This window comes from Caretta caretta, chromosome 7, assembly GCF_965140235.1.
Source record: "Caretta caretta isolate rCarCar2 chromosome 7, rCarCar1.hap1, whole genome shotgun sequence".
Taxonomy (NCBI): Eukaryota; Metazoa; Chordata; order Testudines; family Cheloniidae; genus Caretta; species Caretta caretta.
In genome coordinates, this window is record NC_134212.1 from 106,748,146 (window position 1) to 106,769,000 (window position 20,855).

The 20,855-nt window shown below is 41.4% G+C and overlaps 3 protein-coding genes across 4 annotated transcripts in view; 1 reads left to right on the forward strand and 2 right to left on the reverse strand.

Annotated features, from left to right (window-relative positions):
• Positions 1-2,598, reverse strand: part of LOC125640433 (disintegrin and metalloproteinase domain-containing protein 9) — a 42,666-nt gene extending 40,068 nt beyond the window's left edge. Inside the window, exon 1 of the mRNA XM_075131035.1 lies at positions 2,534-2,598. Coding sequence (XP_074987136.1) covers positions 2,534-2,570 — 37 coding nt within the window. The 5' untranslated portion in view covers positions 2,571-2,598. The remainder of the gene's footprint in view (positions 1-2,533) is intronic.
• Positions 1,490-14,742, forward strand: C7H10orf88 (chromosome 7 C10orf88 homolog). 2 transcript variants are annotated; one of them, XM_048858944.2, is made up of 6 exons: positions 1,490-1,801; positions 8,499-8,702; positions 9,631-9,700; positions 10,300-10,506; positions 11,795-12,270; positions 14,181-14,742. In XM_048858944.2, exons 1-6 carry the CDS (start codon positions 1,599-1,601, stop codon positions 14,407-14,409), a joined length of 1,389 nt encoding a protein of 462 aa, XP_048714901.1. In that variant the 5' UTR covers positions 1,490-1,598; the 3' UTR covers positions 14,410-14,742. The 2 variants fall into 2 exon arrangements, with proteins under 2 accessions (XP_048714901.1, XP_048714902.2); XM_048858945.2 differs by lacking the exon at positions 1,490-1,801 and adding an exon at positions 2,680-6,928.
• Positions 14,743-17,980: 3,238 nt separating this feature from the next.
• DMBT1 (deleted in malignant brain tumors 1) overlaps positions 17,981-20,855 on the reverse strand; it is a 223,784-nt gene continuing 220,909 nt past the window's right edge. Inside the window, 2 exon segments of the mRNA XM_075131155.1 lie at positions 17,981-18,417; positions 19,137-19,531. Of these exon segments, the coding sequence (XP_074987256.1) occupies positions 18,174-18,417; positions 19,137-19,531 (639 nt within the window). The 3' untranslated portion in view covers positions 17,981-18,173.

Genomic DNA, 20,855 nt, shown 5'->3' on the forward strand with positions numbered 1-20,855 from the left:
TTGTTTCATGGTCTCTGTGTGTATATGTCTTCTGCAGTTTCCACGGTATGCATCCGATGAAGTGAGCTGTAGCTCACGAAAGCTCATGCTCAAATAAATTGGTTAGTCTCTAAGGTGCCACAAGTACTCCTTTTCTTTTTAGGAAAAGGGAGGAATGCCTTATTATAAACACCCATCCATTTGCTCTTGACCTCACAAGCTCATTGCAACCTAACCAATCTGTCACAGAGTTCACCACAAGCACAGATATCTCACACTCATTTATCTACATCTAGTCTGATTTCTCAGGATGATTCATATGCCCTAGGCCCTCATTCCCTCCCCCCACCACCTCTCACAGCATGTTACAGACAGGGCCCCCACAATCCAGCCACCAGTGGTGAAACCACAGAGAAAACCTTGCAGGGACTAGGAGAAAAGTATATAAGACTGGCCAAACTGGGTCAGGTCAAAGATCCATCTTGCCCACTATCCTATCTTCCAATAGCAGCAAATGGCAGGTGCTTCAATGGGAATGAACAGAACAGGTAATCATCAGTCCTGTCAGCCATTCCCAGGTTCTGTCAAAAAGGCTAGAGACACCATTCCTGCCCATCCTGGCTAATAGTCATTGATGGACCTATCCTCAATGACCATATCTAGTTCTTTCTTTAACCCTATCATCTTGGCTGTCACAACATCCTCTGGCAAAGAGTTCCACAGCTTGACTGTTCATTGTGTGGAATACTTCCTTCTGTTTTTAAAAACCTGCTGCCTATTAATTTTATTGGGTATCCCCTAGTTCTTGTGTTATATGAAGAGGTTAAGTAATGCTTCATCGCTTTTTCCACACCAGGCATGATTTACAGACCTCGATCACCCCCCCACCCCTTTGCAATCTCTTTCCCAATTTTTTTAATCTCTCCTCCTATGAAAGCTGTTCCATAACCCTAATTATTGGTTGCCCCTCTCTGTACCTTTTCCAATGCTAATATATCTTTTTCTGAGCTAAGGCGACCAGAACGGCACAAGGTATTCACGGTGTGTGCAGGAGGCCTTCAGGGTGCAAGGCAGGAGCACCACGCATGGTCACGTCCCCCCTGGGCCGGGCCTATTCCCCGGGAAGGAGCGCAGCCCCCTTGAAGGGGAAGGTGGGGCTGAGGCCGTCGCTGCTCGCACTAAGGGGCCTTCCACGGAATGGGGCTCGGGCTGTACAGTTTCCACCCAACAGCTCTTCTGACTGGTAACGGGCCCAGCGCAGGACGCAGCTGCAAGCCACGCGCTACCTGGGCCGGCAGCTACCTTCCCTCAGGCCGCGTCACACGCAACCACCGCCGCCCTGGCCCTAGCGCGCGCTTGCTCAGAAGCTAAGCACGGAAGCGGAAGCGAGCGCCACTGCCATTCTGCGCGCGCGCGCCACCCAGCAGCTGAGACGCCTGAGGCGCTCTGGGGATGGGGCAGAACGGGAAGGTTGCGAGCCAATCAGCAGCTGGGCCGGAATGCCCCGTGACCGTTGAAAGGCGGGCGTTCCAGCGGGAACGGTGTCCGGTGGGGAGCATGTTCTGGTTATTTCTGGCCGGCGCGGAAGGGGACTGTTGGCCTCGAGCGGGACGGTTGCGATGGCGAGCGGCAGCCTGGCGGGCGTTGCGGCAACCGAGGCTGGCCGCCGCAGCGCCAGTGGCCCCCTCCGGCACCCCCGCATCGCTGCCGGCTGCTCCTGGGACTGCGCTTCCCCCTCGTCTCCCGGGGGCCTGGCGGACACCCTGCGTCTCCTTCCCGAGGGAGCCAGTGACGGCGAGGCGCTGGCGCCGCCTGAGAACGGGTAGGGAACGCCCGGGAACACAGGCCCCTACACGCCTGCGGGGAAGTGGAGGCTTGATCCGGATCCCGGGCGGGGTGTGGATCTGAACCTCTTCTCTCGCATGGAAGTCCTGAGGACTCTTCCCCCTCCCCCCCCATACCCTCGCCTTGGGGTGTGTCAAGGTTCCTTCCCCACGCTGAACTCTAGGGTACAGATGTGGGGACCTGCATGAAAACCTCCTAAGCTAACTTTTATCAGCTTAGGTTAAAACTTCCCCAAGGTACAAACTATTTTACCTTTTGCCCCTGGACCTTATTGCTGCAACCATGAAGCGTCTAACAAATATAACCAGGAAAGAGCCCACTTGGAAATGTCTTTCCCCCCCTGAAGCCCTACACCCCCTTTCCTGAAGAAGGCTTGATAAATATCCTCACCACTTTGCACAGGTGAACACAGACCCAAACCCTTCGATTTTAAGAACAATGAAAAAGCAATCAGGTTCTTAAAAGAAGAATTTTAATTGAAGAAAAAGTAAAAGAATCACCTTTGTAAAATCAGGATGGTAAATACCTTACAGGGTAATCCGATTTAAAACAGAAAATCCCTTTAGGCTAAACCTTAAATTACAAAAAGACACAAAAACAGGAATATCCATTCCATTCAGCACAACTTATTTTATCAGCCATTTAAACAAAACCGAATCTAACACATATCTAACTAGATTGCTTACTAACTCTTTACAGGAGTTCTGACCTGCATTCCTGCTCTGGTCCTGGCAAAAGCAACACATAGACAGAGAGAACCCTTTGTTTCTTCCACCTCCCTCTAGCTTTGAAAGTATCTTGTCTCCTCATTGGTTATTTTGGTCAGGTGCCAGCGACGTTGTCTTAGCTTCTTAACCCTTTACAGGTGAAAGGGTTTTTCTTCTGACCAGGAGGGATTTAAAGGTGTTTACCCTTCCATTTATATTTATGACACGCCCCCCAAATCACAGATAGGGTGAAACACGGGCTGTGATTTCTTTCTGGAGCTCTAGGAGAAAACAGAGTGAATAAGACACATGCACCTTTAAATATACTACCAAGTATATAAAGACTAACAATATTTTTCACATCTCAAGGACAATTTTAAACAGTTGATTCTGGGAAATTTTCACGGGAGAGTGCATCAGCCACTTCGTTAGAAGCTCCTGAGATGTGTTGGATGTCGAAATTAAAATCTTGGAGAGCTGAACTCCACCGAATATGTTTTTTGTTATTTCCCATGGCGGTATGAAGCCACTGTAGCGTAGCATGGTCGGTTTGTAGGTGGAAATGCTGTCCCCAAACGTATGGGCGTAGCTTTTCCAGAACATAGACAATGGCATAACATTCTTTTTCACTGACTGACCAGTTGCTTTCCCTTTCAGACAGCTTCTTGCTGAGAAACATTACAGGGTGGAATTCTTGATCCGGTCCTTTCTGCATTAAAACTGCTCCCACACCATGCTCTGACGCATCTGTAGTTACTAGGAATGGTTTGTCAAAGTCTGGGGCCCTTAGCACAGGGTCAGACATGAGTTTCGCCTTAAGCTGGTTAAAGGCCTTCAGGCACTCTTCGGTCCACTGAACGGCATTTAGCGTTTCTTTTTGGTTAGGTCTGTCAGTGAGGCGGCGATTTGGCTGTATTGCGGTACAAATCACCTGTAATATCTGGCCAAGCCTAAGAAGGATTGCACCTGTTTTTTTGACTTTGGGACAGACCACTTTTGGATAGCATCCACTTTGGCCTGTAGGGGGTTGATAGTTCCTTGACCCGCCTGGTGTCCAAGGTAAGTCACTCTGTTTAGGTCTGTTTGACACTTCTTAGCCTTAAGAGTTAGTCCTGCCTCCCTTATGCGCTCAAAGACTTTTTGTGGATGTTCCAGGTGTTCTGCCCAGGAATCGGAAAATATGGCCACATCGTCAAGGTAGGTGACTGTATAGTCTCCTAATTCCTCTAGGAGACTATCTATAAGTCTTTGGAAGGTGGCGGGTGCATTCCACAGCCCGAAAGGGAGTACATTTAAATTCATACAGTCCGACATATGTGGTGAAGGCTGACTTTTCCTTGGCGGATTCATCTAGCGGTACCTGCCAGTACCCTTTGGTTAAGTCCAAGGTAGAGATGAACTAGGCCTGTCCCTGTTTCTCTAATAGTTCATCTGTGCGTGGCACTGGATAGTTGTCTGGGCGAGTTACAGCATTTAGCTTACAGTAGTCCACGCAAAAACGTATCTCCCCATCTGGTTTGGGAACTAGAACCACTGGAGATGGCCACGCACTGCCAGAGGGGCGGATTACACCCATCTGTAACATATCCTGGATCTCCCGTTCTATAGCAGTTTTAGCTTGAGGAGACACCTGGTAAGGTTGGACTTTAATTGGGTGAGCATTACCTGTGTCAGTGGAGTGGTATGCCCGTTCAGTCAGTCCAGGGGTGGCTGGGAATGTTGGCACGTAGCTAGTGCACAGCTCCTTGATCTGCTGTCGCTGCATACGCCTAAGGGTCATGGAGAGGTTTACCTCTTCCACGCCACCAGCACTTTTGCCTTCGTAGTAGACACCTTTAGGCCACTCAGCGTCATCTCCTCCCTGGGCTGTAAACTGACAAATCTAATCGATCCAAAAAATTAAAGAAGAGCAGAGAGGCGGTGATTGCTCCGTGTCACTGTCCAAGCTCTCTGGAGGCGTTCATCTGCTTCCTGTTCAGTCTGGAACTGTTTCCTTGATGCTGGAGACATCCGTTCCTCATTGGATTGTGGACCTAGGCTTGGTCCCTCTGGAAGCGATGTAGGGGATGGGGCTATTTCCATTGACTGTGAACCGCTCTTCGCTGGTGCACTATGTTGGGGTTCAGGCTCCGGCTGAGCCTCTTGTGTAGGGTTATCGGCTGCTGCCGGTTCAGGTTCGGTGGGGCCCTCTGGTGTTGGGGTTGCAAGTACTGGATTCAGTGCTGGCAGTGGGTCTGGTGGTGGTTGTTCCGCTGGTTCCGGTTCTGGGGCTGGCTCTGTCTGGGTCTCTGGGACTGGATCCACTACTGCTGTTGCAGACGTTGGCTTGGGGTCCGGGTCCATCACCTCTGACCGGGTCCTGGTAGAAGTTTTCCGGAACAGAGCTAGGCGTGACGGCTTGCTTAGCCTGGCTGCGGGTGACCATTCCCACCCCCTTGGCTAGCTTCACATGATTGGCCAAGTCTTCCCCCAACAGTATGGGGATGGGATAATCATCATATACTGTAAAAGTCTATGTTCCTGACCAGGCCTTATACTGGACAGGCAACTTGTCTGTAGGCAAATTGAAAGAGTTGGACTTGAAGAGTTGAAGTGTCACTTGAATCTCTGGGTCGATTAAATTGGGGTCCACTAAGAAAGCATGGATAGCCGACACTTGTGCTCTCGTGACCCTCCAAGCGGTGACCTTCTTCCCACCCACACTCACAGTTTCCCTCCACTTCGAGGGTATCTGGGAGGTATCTGGGCCTGAGGACCTCTGGAGAGATTCCGGTGCAATGAACTGTACTCGGTTGGGGTTCTTGGGGCAGTTGGCCTTTACATGCCCCAGCTTGTTACATTTAAAACATCGTCCAGCTGAAGGGTCACTGGGGCGAGGTGGGTTGCTGGAGAAAGGTGTGGCAGGACGATAAAGTCTCTGGAGTATTGTTGGGGCCTTGGGCTGCCCCCGGTAGTAAGGTGTGGTCTGAGGGTGTTCCTTCTGGTATCCGCTCCAACTGCGACCAGGGTTGTTCCTCTCTCCTCCCTTCACCCGTTTTGTTCCAGCTTGCCCCACCTCTCTGGCAGTCTGGGACTGCTCGTATTGATCAGCATAAGAAGCAAGACTTTCTGCTGAGTCCATTTCCTTATTGCATAAACACTGTTTATTTCTTCCTTGGACATATTCAGGAATTGCTCCTGAGCTATCAAATCACACATTCTGTCAAAGCTAGTGACACCCCTTCCTTGGACCCATTTATCTAACAGATCCTTCATCTGGTTTAGATAAGCCACATTACTTAGTCCAGGCCCTCTCTTAAGGGTTCAAAATTTTACTCTGTACGTTTCAGATGTAATTTGAAAATTTCTTTAAAACCAAATCCTTGAACTTAGTATAGTCAGAAGCCTCATCAATAGGCATCTTATTGAATATGTCCAGAGCTCTTCCAGTTAATTTTGTGACCAATATGGTCATCTTGTGAGCTTCAGGAATTTTATGGAGAGTGCACAGTCTCTCAAAGGTGAGAAAATATTCAGCAATATCTCTGGATTCATCATTGTGGACCTAGTCGCTCCCATTTGTGGATTGTTGGGGAAGGATCGTTAGGGTTATCCAGTAGATTCCGCTCAGCCTTTGCCTTCTCCATCTCATGCTTCCTCTCTTTTTCCTTTGCCTCCATAGCTCTCCTGTGGGCAGCCTCTTGGGCTTTTTCCTTGGTTTCTGTCATGTTTGCCTCTCTGTTTTTAACTAACTTTACACCCGAGAGTTAGAAATAAAACACACAAACAAAAAACTTGGCTTGTTAAAAAAAAAAAATAGGTTTTGTTGTAACCGGATACCTATGTTCTCTGATAGTGATTGTCAGCCTACAGAAAAATCCTTAAAAAACAAAAACAAAAACCTAACACCTTTGTCTCCAGGCAAATTAGACAGAAAAAGCCTCCAGTTGCTCTTAGCTAAAAAAACAAAAAACAAAAAAAAAACCCCACCTTTTCAGGTCTGTGAAGACTTGTGAATTTCCCTGCAGGAGGTTAACTACCCTGCCTTTAAGTAGAGAAAACTCCAGCTCACAAAAGACAATTCCCTTTTGTCTCTGCTCTGGGCCCCAAGGAGAGACAAAAAACTCTTAACTGCTTTCAGCTTAAAACCTGCTTTCCAGCAGCCCAAAGGAAAAAAAAAATCCTTTTAAAATCTGTGCTTCTGGTTCAAAAAATCTCAAAATGATTTCAAGTTAATCCCACTGCTCTGCCACCATGTCAATGTTCCTCGGGTTAAGAAGCTAAGACAGCGTCGCTGGCACCTGACGAAAATGACCAATGAGGAGACAAGATGCTTTCAAAGCTGGAGTTGGGGGGGAGAAACAAAGGGTTCTCTCTGTCTGTGTCTTGCTTTTGCCGGGACCAGAGCAGGAATGCAGGTAAGAACTCCTGTAAAAAGTCAGTAAGCAATCTAGTTAGATATGCATTAGATTCTGTTTTGTTTAAATGGCTGATAAAATAAGTTGTGCTGAATGGAATGGATATTCCTGTTTTTGTGTCTTTTTGTAACTTAAGGTTTAGCCTAGAGGGATTTAAAGGTGTTTACCCTTCACTTTATATTTATGACCGGGTGCGATGGGCTCAGGCTGGGGTCCTGAAGGCGGTTTCTGATGCCTGCCCCCTGGCTGTGGGGCCCTGGCTACAGGGCTGTTCTCCCTAGTGCAAGGCTCTGTACTGAGGCCGGAATAGATGCCTATGCTCACAGTGAGTCTTCACTCAGGTTCACCGTGTCCGGGCAGGTGTATTTGTCCTCCGCCACCACCCCTCCCCCACCACGGGGAGATTACAACTCTGCCCTCGGTGCAATAGGTACACTGCTCTGCTGCTGTCTCTTTTAATGGAAAGAGAAGTGACTAGACCTGATTAGTTTCAGAGTAGCAGCAGTGTTAGTCTGTATCCTCAAAAAGAACAGGAGTACTTGTGGCACCTTAGAGACTAACAGATCTATTTGAGCAGAAGCTTTTGTGGGCTACAGCCACTTCATCGGATGCATGCACTGGAAAATACAGTAGGCTGACTTTATATACACAGAGAACATGAAACAATGGGTGTTACCATACACGCTATAAGGAGAGTGATCAGTTAGGTGAGCTATTACCAGGAGAGGAGAGAAACCTTTTGTAGTGATAATCAAGATGGGCCATTTCCAGCAGTTGACAAGAATGTGTGAGGAACAGTAGCGGGGGAAAAATAAACATGGGGAAATAGTTTTACTTTGTGTAATGACACATCCACTCCCAGTCTTTATTCAAGCCTAATTTAATGGTTTCCAGTTTGCAAATTAATTCCAATTCAGCAGTCTCTCGTTGGAGTCTCGTTTGAAGTTTTTTTTGTTGTAATATTGCGACTTTTAGGTCTCTAATCGAGTGACCAGAGAGATTGAAGTGTTCTCCGACTGGTTTTTGAATGTTATAATTCTTGACATCTGATTTGTGTCCATGCTTATCAGAACATGGCCTGTGAGAACTAGCACGTCATTGGGACTGATTAGTGTATTTCAGGGTAGGGATCTCCCTGTGTGTGTAGCTAAAAATATTGATAGCACAAGTTCCCTGCCCCCTCCTCCCTCCCCCCAACATTTAAAACAGTATTTGGGAGCAAAACTTCCTTCAGATATGGCACAGCCATTAATTTTCATTGCAGACTGAATCCACAGCAAGTTTTGAAATTTGTAAAACATGTGATATAAATATACCCTCCCCCCCCCCCCACCACACACACACAACCTGTAATTGTAGTGTTTGTTCTTCCTAAAGGATACTGCTTTGAAAGTAATGTGGTAAATACTTCTGTTACAAAAGTATAGATTATGTAACCGTTCTCTTAAAAACTGAATCACTTTAAATGGGGAATTCTTGTTTGTTTTATAAACTATAGTGTTACCTGGAAAGCATAGGTTAAATAAAATGTAGTTAAGTTTCTTAAACAGAATGTTTCTTATATTTCTAGGGAGAACTCTTTGGTTTTGGAGAGACGTTTAAATGATGAAAAGGAAACTCCCTGCTTACTGTACCTGCAGTGTGATCCTCATGGATCTGAGCAAATAGTCTGTGTTGGAATTGTAAGTGAGGCAAGAAACATGGAAGTATATGTAGGAGAAGAGTATTGTGGAACTGGTAGGGGACAGAATGTCTGCACCATCCAGAATGATAGGTAAGTGTCTTCATTATGTAGGCTTTGTTTAATATTTGCTTATTAAATCCATTTGAAAAGGAAACTGGCTGTTTTGGGGGAGCTGGGGATGGATTATATTGCTTTTAGACTGTTGGCTTAAATGTAGCCCAGCTGTCTTAGTGAACAAAATATGTTGCTATCCATTGGGTGTTTCGTCTCAATTGAGGTTTTTTGTGGTAAGATATCCACATCACAAAAACCACCAACGCAATTTGTGCAGCCTTGACAGTCTCAGCAGAGACCAAGGAATGAATGGGCATAGAAACTGCACTTCTCACCCTTCAAGGTGGGCCCTCCATGTCATTGTTGAGGCACATTAGTGGTTTACATTGCCATTATGTTGTCTGTGCCAAACAGATGGTTAAGGCTGTCAGCTACTGTTTTCGGTGAGATAAAGTATTTAACTCAGTAGTAATCCCTAAAAGCCATTTAGGATCACTTTATTCTCTTTGGAGCCATATATAAAGAGAATTTAATGAAAATAAATAAGTCAATATTGATTCTTCTCGTATACTTGGCAAGATTTTTGCCTGTGGAGTGGGCGGGGGGGAATTAAAAGGAGGTAGATTTTAATTACAGTACATCAACGTTTGGCCAGATATGTTGTTTGACTGGCTGGTTCTTAAATTAGCAAATCAGTCAAGCCAAAACTAGGAAAAAAAATCGTATAGATACCATGCATGAAAAAACTAGGAACGTGTGTGTGTGTGCGTGCGCCAGCCATATGATTAAATCCAGACTGAATTTCAGTGTTCAAACCAAAATATTCTGTTAAAAGATGACCCACTCGGCTCTTTTCTCATTATCTGAATATAATAGCTGATATTTTTGTGCTCCTGTAGAATGCATTTATGTAGCATTTACCATATAGAGACTTCTCAGTTCTCATTTATTTTTTTTCTAACAGAAATGACAAGGTTACCTTATACAAAAAATATCTTAAATTGGAGTACTCCACAACCTCTTGTAGAATTAAGGTAGGAAGTTCCACAAAATGTTTTTAAATTCTTTTTTTTATTACTTATGTGATTTTTTTTTTTTTTTTTTGCATTATCTGATACTCAGATGATAATAGTTAGGTTTACATCAACCTAAGATGTGGTTTGAGTATTCTCTTTAAAAATGTAGGTGGATTTTTATACCAGGGTTCTCATGTCAAATCCACATAAAAAATGTCATTATTAAAGTGTGTGCGTGTGTGTGTGTGTGTGTGGGGGGGGGGGGGAGATGCTCTTAAAGAAACACCTAATTTTGTAAAATAGACATATTCTAGATGTTTGTGGGATCAATGCCTAAAATTCTCATTGTACACAAACATGCACATTTGTAACTTTACATATGTGATTAGTCTCATTGTACTGAATGGGACTATTCACATGCATGAAGTTTAAACGTGCTTAAGTGTTGGCAAGATAAGAGCCTAACAGATCTGCACTCATATTCTATTTCAATGTGAGTACTACTCAGAATAATAGCAGTCTGAAGTCTATTAAACAGGTCTCACTTTTCCACCTTTTAATTTCCAAAGTAGTACTTTGTTCTAAAATCTTATTTATTTTTCTTTGTTTTTCAATAGCTGCTTTCCATTGGTGAAAGACAAAGAGTACTCCTAACTAAAATTGTAGTACAAGTAAGATCAGTTTCTGCAAAATCTGCCTCAGATCTTTCTTCATTAGGATCAAACGTAGATCTAGACAGAATTCAAACTATGGTGGAATCCATTGGGTCAAAGTTATCTCCAGGTGCTCAGCAGCTCATGAATATGGTTCGACTTCAGCAGAAGGCAAGTTACCACACTTTTTTTTCATTTATTTAAATTTATAAAAACGCAGAATCCAGAACTTTGTGTTTTGTGTCCGTATTACACGCATATTCCAAACTCATTCAATCAAAAAGACCTCTCCAAACAAACTTCTTATTATTTCAAACCTCATTCAGCCACCACCTCTGTAACAAGACTGGGAACGTAGATGAGCCTTGCAACATGCTCTGAAGGCCACTCAAGCCAAGCTGACTGACTGAATTCTAGAGTTGAAGACTCCCCACTAAAAACATTATGCCACCAAACCTTCCTCCCCTCTCCATTTAAAACAGGGGGGCTGTTAGGTTGAGATCTGCAGCTACGGGCAGTTCCTTTTAAAACTGTAGTATTATAGTAACAGTCTGCCCATTTCAGGTTTTTTAGGACAAAACTTACACCATTCAACTAAAAATTAGGTACTAGTCAATGCAGATCACTGAGTATGTGAGGTGTTAATGTGTTTCCTGCAGGAAATCGCATTTAGTATCTGTGCAGCCCCATTCTGTGCCAACTGAAATATCAAGGATTTTTAAGGATCAGCCACTTGTAGCAGAAATCCAGCCTTAAACTAACCAAACATTGATAACTCCTGAGATTTGCATCCAAACGGAAAATGTCACAACTTTCTTGCTAAAATAAAATGATAAAAAGTGATCTTGGAACTTGAGATGGCAGACTATTATAATAAGTTTAATAGTTTGTTACAACTGAGCTGTCACTACTTTGTATTGAGAATTGTGTGGTGTGTGTATAGTGGGTTTTTTTGTTTTTAAAAAACCCTTGTATCTTCATTACAAGAAAATGTTTCCTCCAAATAAAAGTGGAAGTACTTATAGTAATAACTATTGGATATAGGCCTCAATCCTGCGAAGAGAAGCATATGTACGGACCCCTGCACTCACCCACACGGAGTAACCTTTGGTATTGGAGCCCTAATTTAGTCAACTCCTGCTTCAATAATTGAAGTTCAATCTAACAAAATTTGTAGCTACTCTAAACCTTCATCTTGCAAATGTTAGTCACGTTCACATGATTTCTTTATTCTGTAGAATTATCAGTACATAACTTTCATTCTAATAAAGCTTTCATATCACATTCATTCTGAGTAAACTTTACACTGGTGAGAATGGAATGCAATTCTATCGTTATCTAAAATGCTACAGAATGCTTACACATTTTGGGGGGAGGGGAAGAGGCACAGCTATTATTTCCGTAGATTTATATTAAAAATATAACACATTAAATATGTACACTTTCTTATTTCCATTAGAACAGTTTTCCTCTTAGAGACAAACTTCAATGTATCTTTGGAAAAAGAGAATCTGTCTTTGGAGACAAGCATACAGTTGATGGATTGCACAATGCAGCTGCTTTTAAAGGATTAGACCAATCATCCGATGAACCCTTTCCTTTTAAAAGTTGTTTGACAACTGAAACAGTTTTTGGAGATTTAAAAACACATACTGGCATGAACACATGGATACCTGGTAGAGAGAATATTCCTGATCTTGAAACACTTAAAACTATGCAACAAAGCACTCCTCTTCCTGGAAATGATTTTAAAGTTATGTTGTCATCGTTAATGCAAGAGCAAGCAAGTGCAAACCCAAATATGCCCAGTTCTGGGCTGCTGCTTCCTTTTCTTCAAAACTTATGTGGTCAAGTAAATCATCTTCGGCTAGACGATGGGAATAAGCATTTTGAGAAGAGTACAATGGATGAAGAGGAAGGCATTCAAACTATTGGGTAAGTTAAGTTGGGTACGTGTATCAAGCCTGTCCTAGCCTGTGGACCGTGCCTTGTTGGTAATAGTGGTTTTTAAAAAAAAAAAAAAAAATCTGCCATGATGACACTCACCACAAAGCCCCACCATTGCAATTTAAAGGAATATAACAGCTATGAATTCCTATTTAACTAACCATGTCAATCAGCATTTTGAAATGTATTGAATAGAATATTTTTCATTATTACCTTCATACTATTCCTGGTTTCTTTCCAGTGGCAGATCATGGTGTACCTTTTTCTGTGGTGTTCTAGGTGTCTTTCTTTTCTTCCCCTTTATCACATTCTTGCTTTACCTACATTATGTACTCTACCTCCTCCCCTATATCTTTCTCTTTCCATTTGTATTGCCAAAGTCTCTATAGTATACTTATCTTTAACTTTTTCTCTCCCGTGTTACCAGATGCATAATAGTCTAAAGCTATGAAAGATGGTGGAAAGGAAAAGGAATGCTTTATAGGTGGCAGCACTCTGGTGAGAATTCAGACCTCTCCAGCTGCCAGGAAAGGGGAAAGCGCTGGTATTCCTTACCTGGGCATTCTACTTGAACTGTGCTTGGTGGCTCCATTTCTGATTTATGAGCCTCTGCCTAGTAGATGTGATAAATGTGAAGCCTTTATTCCAAAACCTTCTATGGCTGCTAAGTGGCAAAAGGTGCATTCTCATTCTGTTTCTCCAAGAACTTGTATGAGTGGGGTGTCTCCATTTTTCGGGTCCTCCCACCTAGTGAAAAGCTCAAGTGTCTGCCTGTGCTAAAGCTCATATCTTTCCCAAGTATCAGCAGACTGAAGATGATCAGTTTATTGATACTGCTGCCCACTAGGTTCTGAATAGCAGTATTGAAAAATGACAGAACTCTAGCTAACTTTCCCTCTGTTGCAGCTTGACAAACACCACATTGCATTGGTTACAAGTGGGAAGTGATTTAGCAAGGTAGTGGGGTTCTTTTTTGTTTTTTTTTTCCCCCTCCCTCCAATCCCCTGGTTTGGGTATGGTGAATATCTTGGAAAGTTTTAGTACAAATTTGTTAATTTTTGAGACATTTAAAAGGGGGGGGGGGAGGATAGCTCTTGCATTTAAATACGTACACAAAGATTGTGTTTAAGGGCGGGGGGGGAACAAAAAAACCACAACCCCTAAATGGCAAAAAGTTGAAACTTGTGACTGGCTGGTCCAAATCGATAAATACTCTTGTCACTTTGCAAGTGGAAGCCAATTTTATTTATTTATTTTTTTTTGCAAACATTTTTTTCACTATTTCGTACTCCCATAAATACTATGATAAATAATGTAAGTCCGTCATATGGATATGATGTGTGGCTTTTGTGCTGCTATTCTTCTGAGAATTCCCTGACTTTGTTTCTCACTATGCAGGTATGGAAGCATAAAGTAAAATTTGTACAGATTAGTGTGCTAATCTTTTTTCTTAAACAAAAAATACAAAAAAATTACCATTTTAAATATTGGGGTAAGATTACATTAAACACAGATTAGCATAGTACCTTAACTCTTACAAACTTCAGAAAGTATTTTGTTTGGTTAGTTGTACAAGTAAATGTACAAATTCTAATGTAAAATAGGACAAATCTTGCACTTACATTAGTCAGATGTATATCATATATGTTGCACTGTGTGTGTGTGTTTGGACAAAATTAGGCCTTCTGTGTAGTAAAGGTGTAAGTATTTATTATTTAGACTTTAACATCAAGAGTACCTCCTCTGAGTAAGTATTCGAAGAATCCCAATAATACTTCAAAACTTCAGTGCCCTTCCTTGAGGCACTGGGATCTCTATTTATGCCAGTTAGCCAGCATGATCACTGACTCCATATTAAAAATAGGAATGACTAATTATTTATATTTACATTCTTGCAGAAGGGAACAGCAGCCTATTTGCTCCTACTTGGAAAAGGTCATATCCAAAAATATGGAACTGATGGAGAGAAAACTAATGGACTATATTGATCGAAGTATGCAGAAACTTCAGGAACATATAGATACTAAAGTTGTTCTGTTAATGGACATGGTTCAAAACTCCAAAACGAACAAAATGTCACAAGAACACTATGACTCTGGAGAAGGACTCTCAAATGGAGAGAGATAGACAATATTTGAAAGAGAGGACCCCAATATAAATACTTTCCAGGGGCAAGTATTTATTTTGATGTCTTTACAAAGCTTAATATTTATTAAACTAATTATAAACCCCCCAAGTTGTTTGTTACATTTGTTACTGTAATTCTGCCCAGTATTGTACACTAAATGTTAGTGTTATAAAACATCTGTAATAATATCATTTTTCACAAGTATAAAAATTTTGTATGTATTTTTGTGGCTTATTTAGTTAAATATTTCTAAAGAGCCACTTGGAATACATTTTGTGAACCTCCACTTGAACTATGACATACGTGCTATAAATAAAGTGAGTTGTAACTTTTCTATTTATTAGCTTAATTGTTTTGTTTTATTTGCAACCCATTACTAGAAGATTTAAAAAACAGAATTCAGTTTTTGTTTAGTTTTTAGTTTTTTAGTTCTTTGGCTAAAGGATAATAAGAGGGCACCTTTTACTTCTAACGCACCAGTTCAGAATCATTATCTGATGCATCTTAAGCTGAACTGAAGCACAGTACAGAAAGTGGATTGACTATTATCGATGGGCTAAATGACAGACCTTCTTTATTGATGCTCATTTCAAAACAAGCACACAACTGCTTGGATGGATTTAATGTAGAGTATTGGTCAGAACCTCAGTAGTAGCAGAAACTGCCCTAAAGAAGCATGTAAGGGGGTCCCCTTTTATATAGGGAGTCTGATGGGACAGGATCTGCTGCATTATGGCAATCCTGAACCAGAGGAATGACCCTACAGTATTATGGTTGCTCCAGGACCAGGAAGGTAGAAAGGTGGCTTAGAATCCTCCTTCACCCAGTGTTTACTGCATTGGCAGAGACTACAGATGTTCTACACGCATCTGGCTTCACAGAGATAAAGGCAATATCTTCCTTTTTGAGAAGCAGACAGTCCTCCTTTCTGTGAAGAAATAGAGATGTATTTTTTAATTATGAGCATTTTTACTTATAGAATAGAATTCGACTCATGAACTATGAGAAGCTATATTTCAAAAGGACAGAGATAGCTACACATCTCAAGTTTCTGCTTATACTTTATATTAAATTTTAGTCTAACTTGTTAATCTTCATTCCCATCCATCTGAGAGCATGTAGAACAGAATTGATTTCCAAATAGCTTAATTTAATGTATTCTATTCAAATATCTAAAATGTTTGAAACCAAAATGTACAAATTCTAAAATAAATACGAAAAAAATTAAGTGTCGGTGTGGGCAGTGGCTATTAAGTAGCTGCCCCCATTGACTGTTCTGTATCCACCCTATCCTACATTCTCTTCTCCCCACCACCTCTTTTTCCTCCTCCTCCCCCCCTGCTCCTTCATGCGAAGAAAAACTGATGAGCCTTGCAGTATGCCTTTAAGGTCATCACATCCAGGTACTGTAGAGATCAGTTCCAGAATTGAGGTTGCTTCACTGAGAAGACCCTGCCAGCAGCCCCTCTTCCTACTTAAACCAGGGAATCACTAGCTCAAGTGCCTGAGGATATTGCAGTTTCTAGAGCAGGGATCAGCAGCCTTTGGCCCATGGCCCATCAGGGAAATCCACTGGTGGGCCAGGACAGTTTGTTTACATGTAGCATCAGCAGGTTTGGCGGATGGCAGCTCCCACTGGCTGCGGTTCGCTGTTCCAGGCCAATGGGGGCTGCGGGAAGTGGCGACCAGCACAGCCCTGGGCCCATGCCGGCAAACCATAAACAAACCGTCCCAGTCCCTCAGCCGATTTCTCTGACTGGCTGCGTGCCACAGTTTGCCAATCCCTGTCCTAGAGTATCACAAGGACAGAGAAAGACTTTGCGGCAGAAAGGACCCAAATGATTTTAGGCTATGTAGGTCAGATCTAAGTACACCAGACCCTTGCTAGAACGCGGGATTTGGGATCCATGCATGGTACTGTGTTAAAATGAATTTTAATTAAAGTAATTAAATTTGGGATCCATGGCCGCAACCGTGTTATATGTGAATTTGGGCTATATAGATGCACGTTCTAGTGTACTTCACTATATGTAGAAGGCGGCAGATGCAAAGCACAGGTTTAATAATTTTTTTTGTGAAACCTCTTTAAGTGAGCAGCTGTATTCAATTAAATTTGAATTTCTAAGTGCTCTTAATAGACAGCCCCATGCACAATTTATTTAAATATTACGATTGAAATATTCTTTCAAGCCAACAGCATTGCATTGTTTCAGGACAGCAAGTTTTATTTACTTCCTTTAAAATAAGTAACAGATCTGAACAAATCTCTTACATTAGAGGCAGTCTTAGAACTATGTTCTCCATAAAGTGATATGCTATATAATGTCTCTCTCTCTTTAAGCAATTTTAATGTGTCCATCTCCATAATTTTCAAGCATCATAATGCATTTATTCTATCTTTAATAAGTATAAACACAGATGCTTCTATTTTCATCTTTTCAAGTATGAAGCTCAAGACAAAAAGTTGCAAGAAAAAGCTTTATTGCATCACATGGTATTGCACATAATTTGAAGGTGAGATCATTTTCGCATGTTAAACATGGTGACTAAATATAATCTATTCAGATTTAAATCAAATACAGAGTTGTAAATACCATTCTCATTCCAAATAAAATAATAACTAATTTGATGAATTAGAATATAGTTAAATTAGAAACTTGACCATTAAGAGGCTCTCCAAACTTATGTAAATCATCATAATTTTAGTCAGTCTCCCTTCTCGTATAACCATTTTACTATTTAGGCAGTTCTGCAATTGACTATCAAGATACTGTGTTTATACAAAATATTTCTCCTTTATAATCAGGCTTTTCCTGTCTGATGCACTAAGTCTTTCGAAAGAAGACAATTCTGTATGCTTAGCTTCAAAATCACCTCTATAGTACAGAATGGTGAGACTATAAATACTGGATTCTAACATCATGGAAGTTACTAGAGCAGAAAAAGGATAAAGCAGCTGGTTATAACAGAGAATTTATATTTAAAAATAGCTGTCTTTCTAATCAGCAGCAACAAGGGAAACTGACTACAGAAACCTATCATAATACATTTGTGGCATTATTTTCCTCCAACTTAAGTTATTTATTTATTTCAATTTAGATGCTTGAATCATATTGCACGTTGGTGCCATATATAGATGCCTTGTGGTCCTCTGCGTCTGATCACATTCGGTATGTATCTCTGCTCACTTTGGTTTTCAAAATAAGTCCAGCAGGGACCAAAATGATTACTATTGAGAGCAAAGTGATAATAAACTGGTCCTGTACCTCAACCCTTTCCCCAACTGCATTGTGAATGAGTGTGAGTTGAGATAAATATATAGTTATATAATTGTTCTTAAACTATAAACACTCATGCTATTCAGTGGTAGTATGATGTAAAAAAAGGGGGAGGGGGGGAATTTGAATAGCCACAAGAAGATTCTGTTGTCACTAAGTCTAGATCAGAAAATCAATCAATCTGGTTCACCTATATTTTTATAACCAAAATTATTTATTGAAGAGAATTATAGGCTTTTATTTGTCTAGGAAGTAAATGTAACAGATTTGAAATTAGGGAATGGTAAAGACAGATAAGGAACATATTCAGATGTATACCATCACTAAGCAAGGATGTTTGTTAGGAATTTGCTACACTGGTAAAAATGCTTCTAGAGCTCATCAGCAGGAAATCATGCAATGAATCAATCCTTTTGACGGTAAAAGCGATTGAAATTACATCATGTTAAATTGATAATACACCCATCTGAGTTACTGGGATTCTTTCACTTCAGCTTAAGTGGCCCAACAACGGTCACATTTTCCTGGCCAGAACTTGTCTCTCTCTTGTTCCTAGTTACACAGCCCTGATAGCATCGGGAAGAATAATCGTACACCTTGCACACCACCACTTTGCACTGGAGGTAAACTGTAGAGTATCCATTAAAAAACTGAAAGGCTTTAAATTGGAACTGAACAATTTTTTTGTTTGATGAAATGTAAGTAGTGTAGGTATCATCTTTTACACACCTGAGAAAAGGAAAAAAATACATAAAATTAGTCTGTTCTCACAGCATAATAATGGAGATTGTATTATGCTATGTGACTTTGTGCTACATAAAAATAAACACTTTTGTTGCATCATAAGTTGACTTGACTGGAACTTTCCTTCATGCATTTGAAACAACAAGGTTAATAAACATTTACAATATGAAATTCCTAATACACAGAGATGGAGTGTAAATAATGAAATAAATGCAAAAACATTTTGAAAACACGCAATGGAATTTTAAAAATACTCTTGGAAAGCATCTTTCAAAAATATGGATAAAGAGCCTTGCTATCTTTCTAATGTTATTTTTTATTTCCCATTTGGATTTTCTAAAAATAAAAAACAAAAGAAGAGAAACCCAAACCTTTGTTTCACAATTCCTGCAATTTATTTTACTGAGATGGGAAACTTCTATAGAGATTTTAAACTAGTTTCTCTTTCCAAATCCTTCCATATGCAGAATACATACATGGGATTATATGTAATCCACACTATGAAAAGTGTGATTCTTTGTTCCTTTTAATGGCTGGGTTATACAAAAAGCTACTGCAGCTAGCTAATATATACATTCCTTTACCTCAAAATGGTAGAGGCTTTTAGGTCGGTGAGGCCGAGGTTCAAACCCTGCTGTTGTCCCCTATGAGGTCAGTTACATTTAAAAAATCATTTTAAACTGTGAGTTCAATATTTTCCTTACCCTCTCTTGATTAAATCATATTTCACCGTTGTAAAGTCATAGGAATCAGGAGATGCTACACATGTGTCTATAAACAACATCAAATTTGGATCAGGGCTGTAGAGAGTGGCTTGAATGTATAAGTCCTGGTTTAGGCCAACAAAGTTTGGGAAATCATTCACGGGGCTTGAAAAAGATGGTGATTCATAAAAGGAAAGTTTCACATTGAATCATCCATACTGAGTTTCATCAGTTTCTAAAGAGTCAGACTCATTAACTATGTGCATGATGTCTGCTATCATGCTCTGGTCCATTCTGCAGGTGAAATGTAACTGAGGACTCTTTGCCCTGGTGATGAAATTACCAGAAGTGGATGCTCTGACTGTGTTGGAATAGTTGATAGTCCCATTACGTACCTGTTAAAACATTAAATAAAATACACAGTACAGTGCTTCAAAGGTCTTGTTGAAATATTACAACCTAGATAGCTGTAATGCACTACAAGTTATCCAAAAGTCAGATGAGCCAGCAGTGAATTGTTTGAGTACAGGTGAAAAAGTGGTTTCAGCTTGAATATTTTTAGATGACCTTTTATACTAGATCAGCAGTTCTCAAACTGTGGGTCGGGACCCCAAAGTGGGTCATAACCCCATTTTAATTGGGTATCCAGGGTTGGTGTTAGACTTGCTGGGTGGTAGGGCTCAGGTTACAGGCCCTGCTGCCTGGGAGTGAAGCCCTTGGGCTTTGGCCGCCCCCAGCCCAGGGCAGTGAGGCTTGGGCTCCCCCACAAGATGGTGGGGTTCAGATGAGCTCAGGCTTTGGTTCCCCCATGTTGGGGTCATGTAGTAATTTTTGTTGTCAGAAGGGGGTCACGGTGCAATGAAGTTTGAGAACTCCTGTGCTAGATCATTGGTCTTGCATGGAATTAACAGAGGGAAAATTTAGTCTGAATATCAAGAAAAAATGTCTTGATGGTAAAATGTATTAGGGTATGCCTCTTGAGGCTTGTGAAGGAAGACCCATTGTGTGGAATATTTAAACTAGACTGGGCAAAACACTGGAAAAAATACTGTAGGAGACAAGTGTGCCTAGGACGAGAGATGGACTGAATGATCTAATATGCATTTCTCATCTGTAACTTTTGTTGGTCTTGTTTCCTTTCTAGGTCAAAGAAGGGTGGGAGGTTTTAATCTGTTGGTATGTTTTGGCCATAATTTAGTTTCCATTTTCTTCAACATTGTGTGAAGCCACTATTGTGTTGATTGGACATAAAAATGGAGGTGGGATGCCTAATGCAACAGATCTTACACGTACAGGACTCCAAATGATCTCAGTGGGAATCTTGCATGATTAATGTCTGCAGGTTTGAACCTGGTGTCAGCATAGGGAGGTAGATAGGGAAGTAGCTATATGGGTCCTCAGTGGTGTAAGCTCACAGACAACCTAACAAAAGATAGGCCAGCCATGGTATCTATATGTATGTTGTAATGGGATCACAATTTTCTTGATGAACTGTGGCAGCCATTGTGCCTAGAATTCTTATATGCCCTACTGTACTCTTCCAGCAGTTGTATGGTGCTGCACATAAGATGATACTCTGTGTACTGGACCTTTGGGATCTTTGGTGAACCTCATGATTTTCTTTGCTAGGTACTGCAGTGGGAGAAATCTAGCACAAGGCTAGGCACCTCGTTCTCTTTTAACTCAAGAAAACAGGATTTCTAAAGTCTCCAGGCCCAA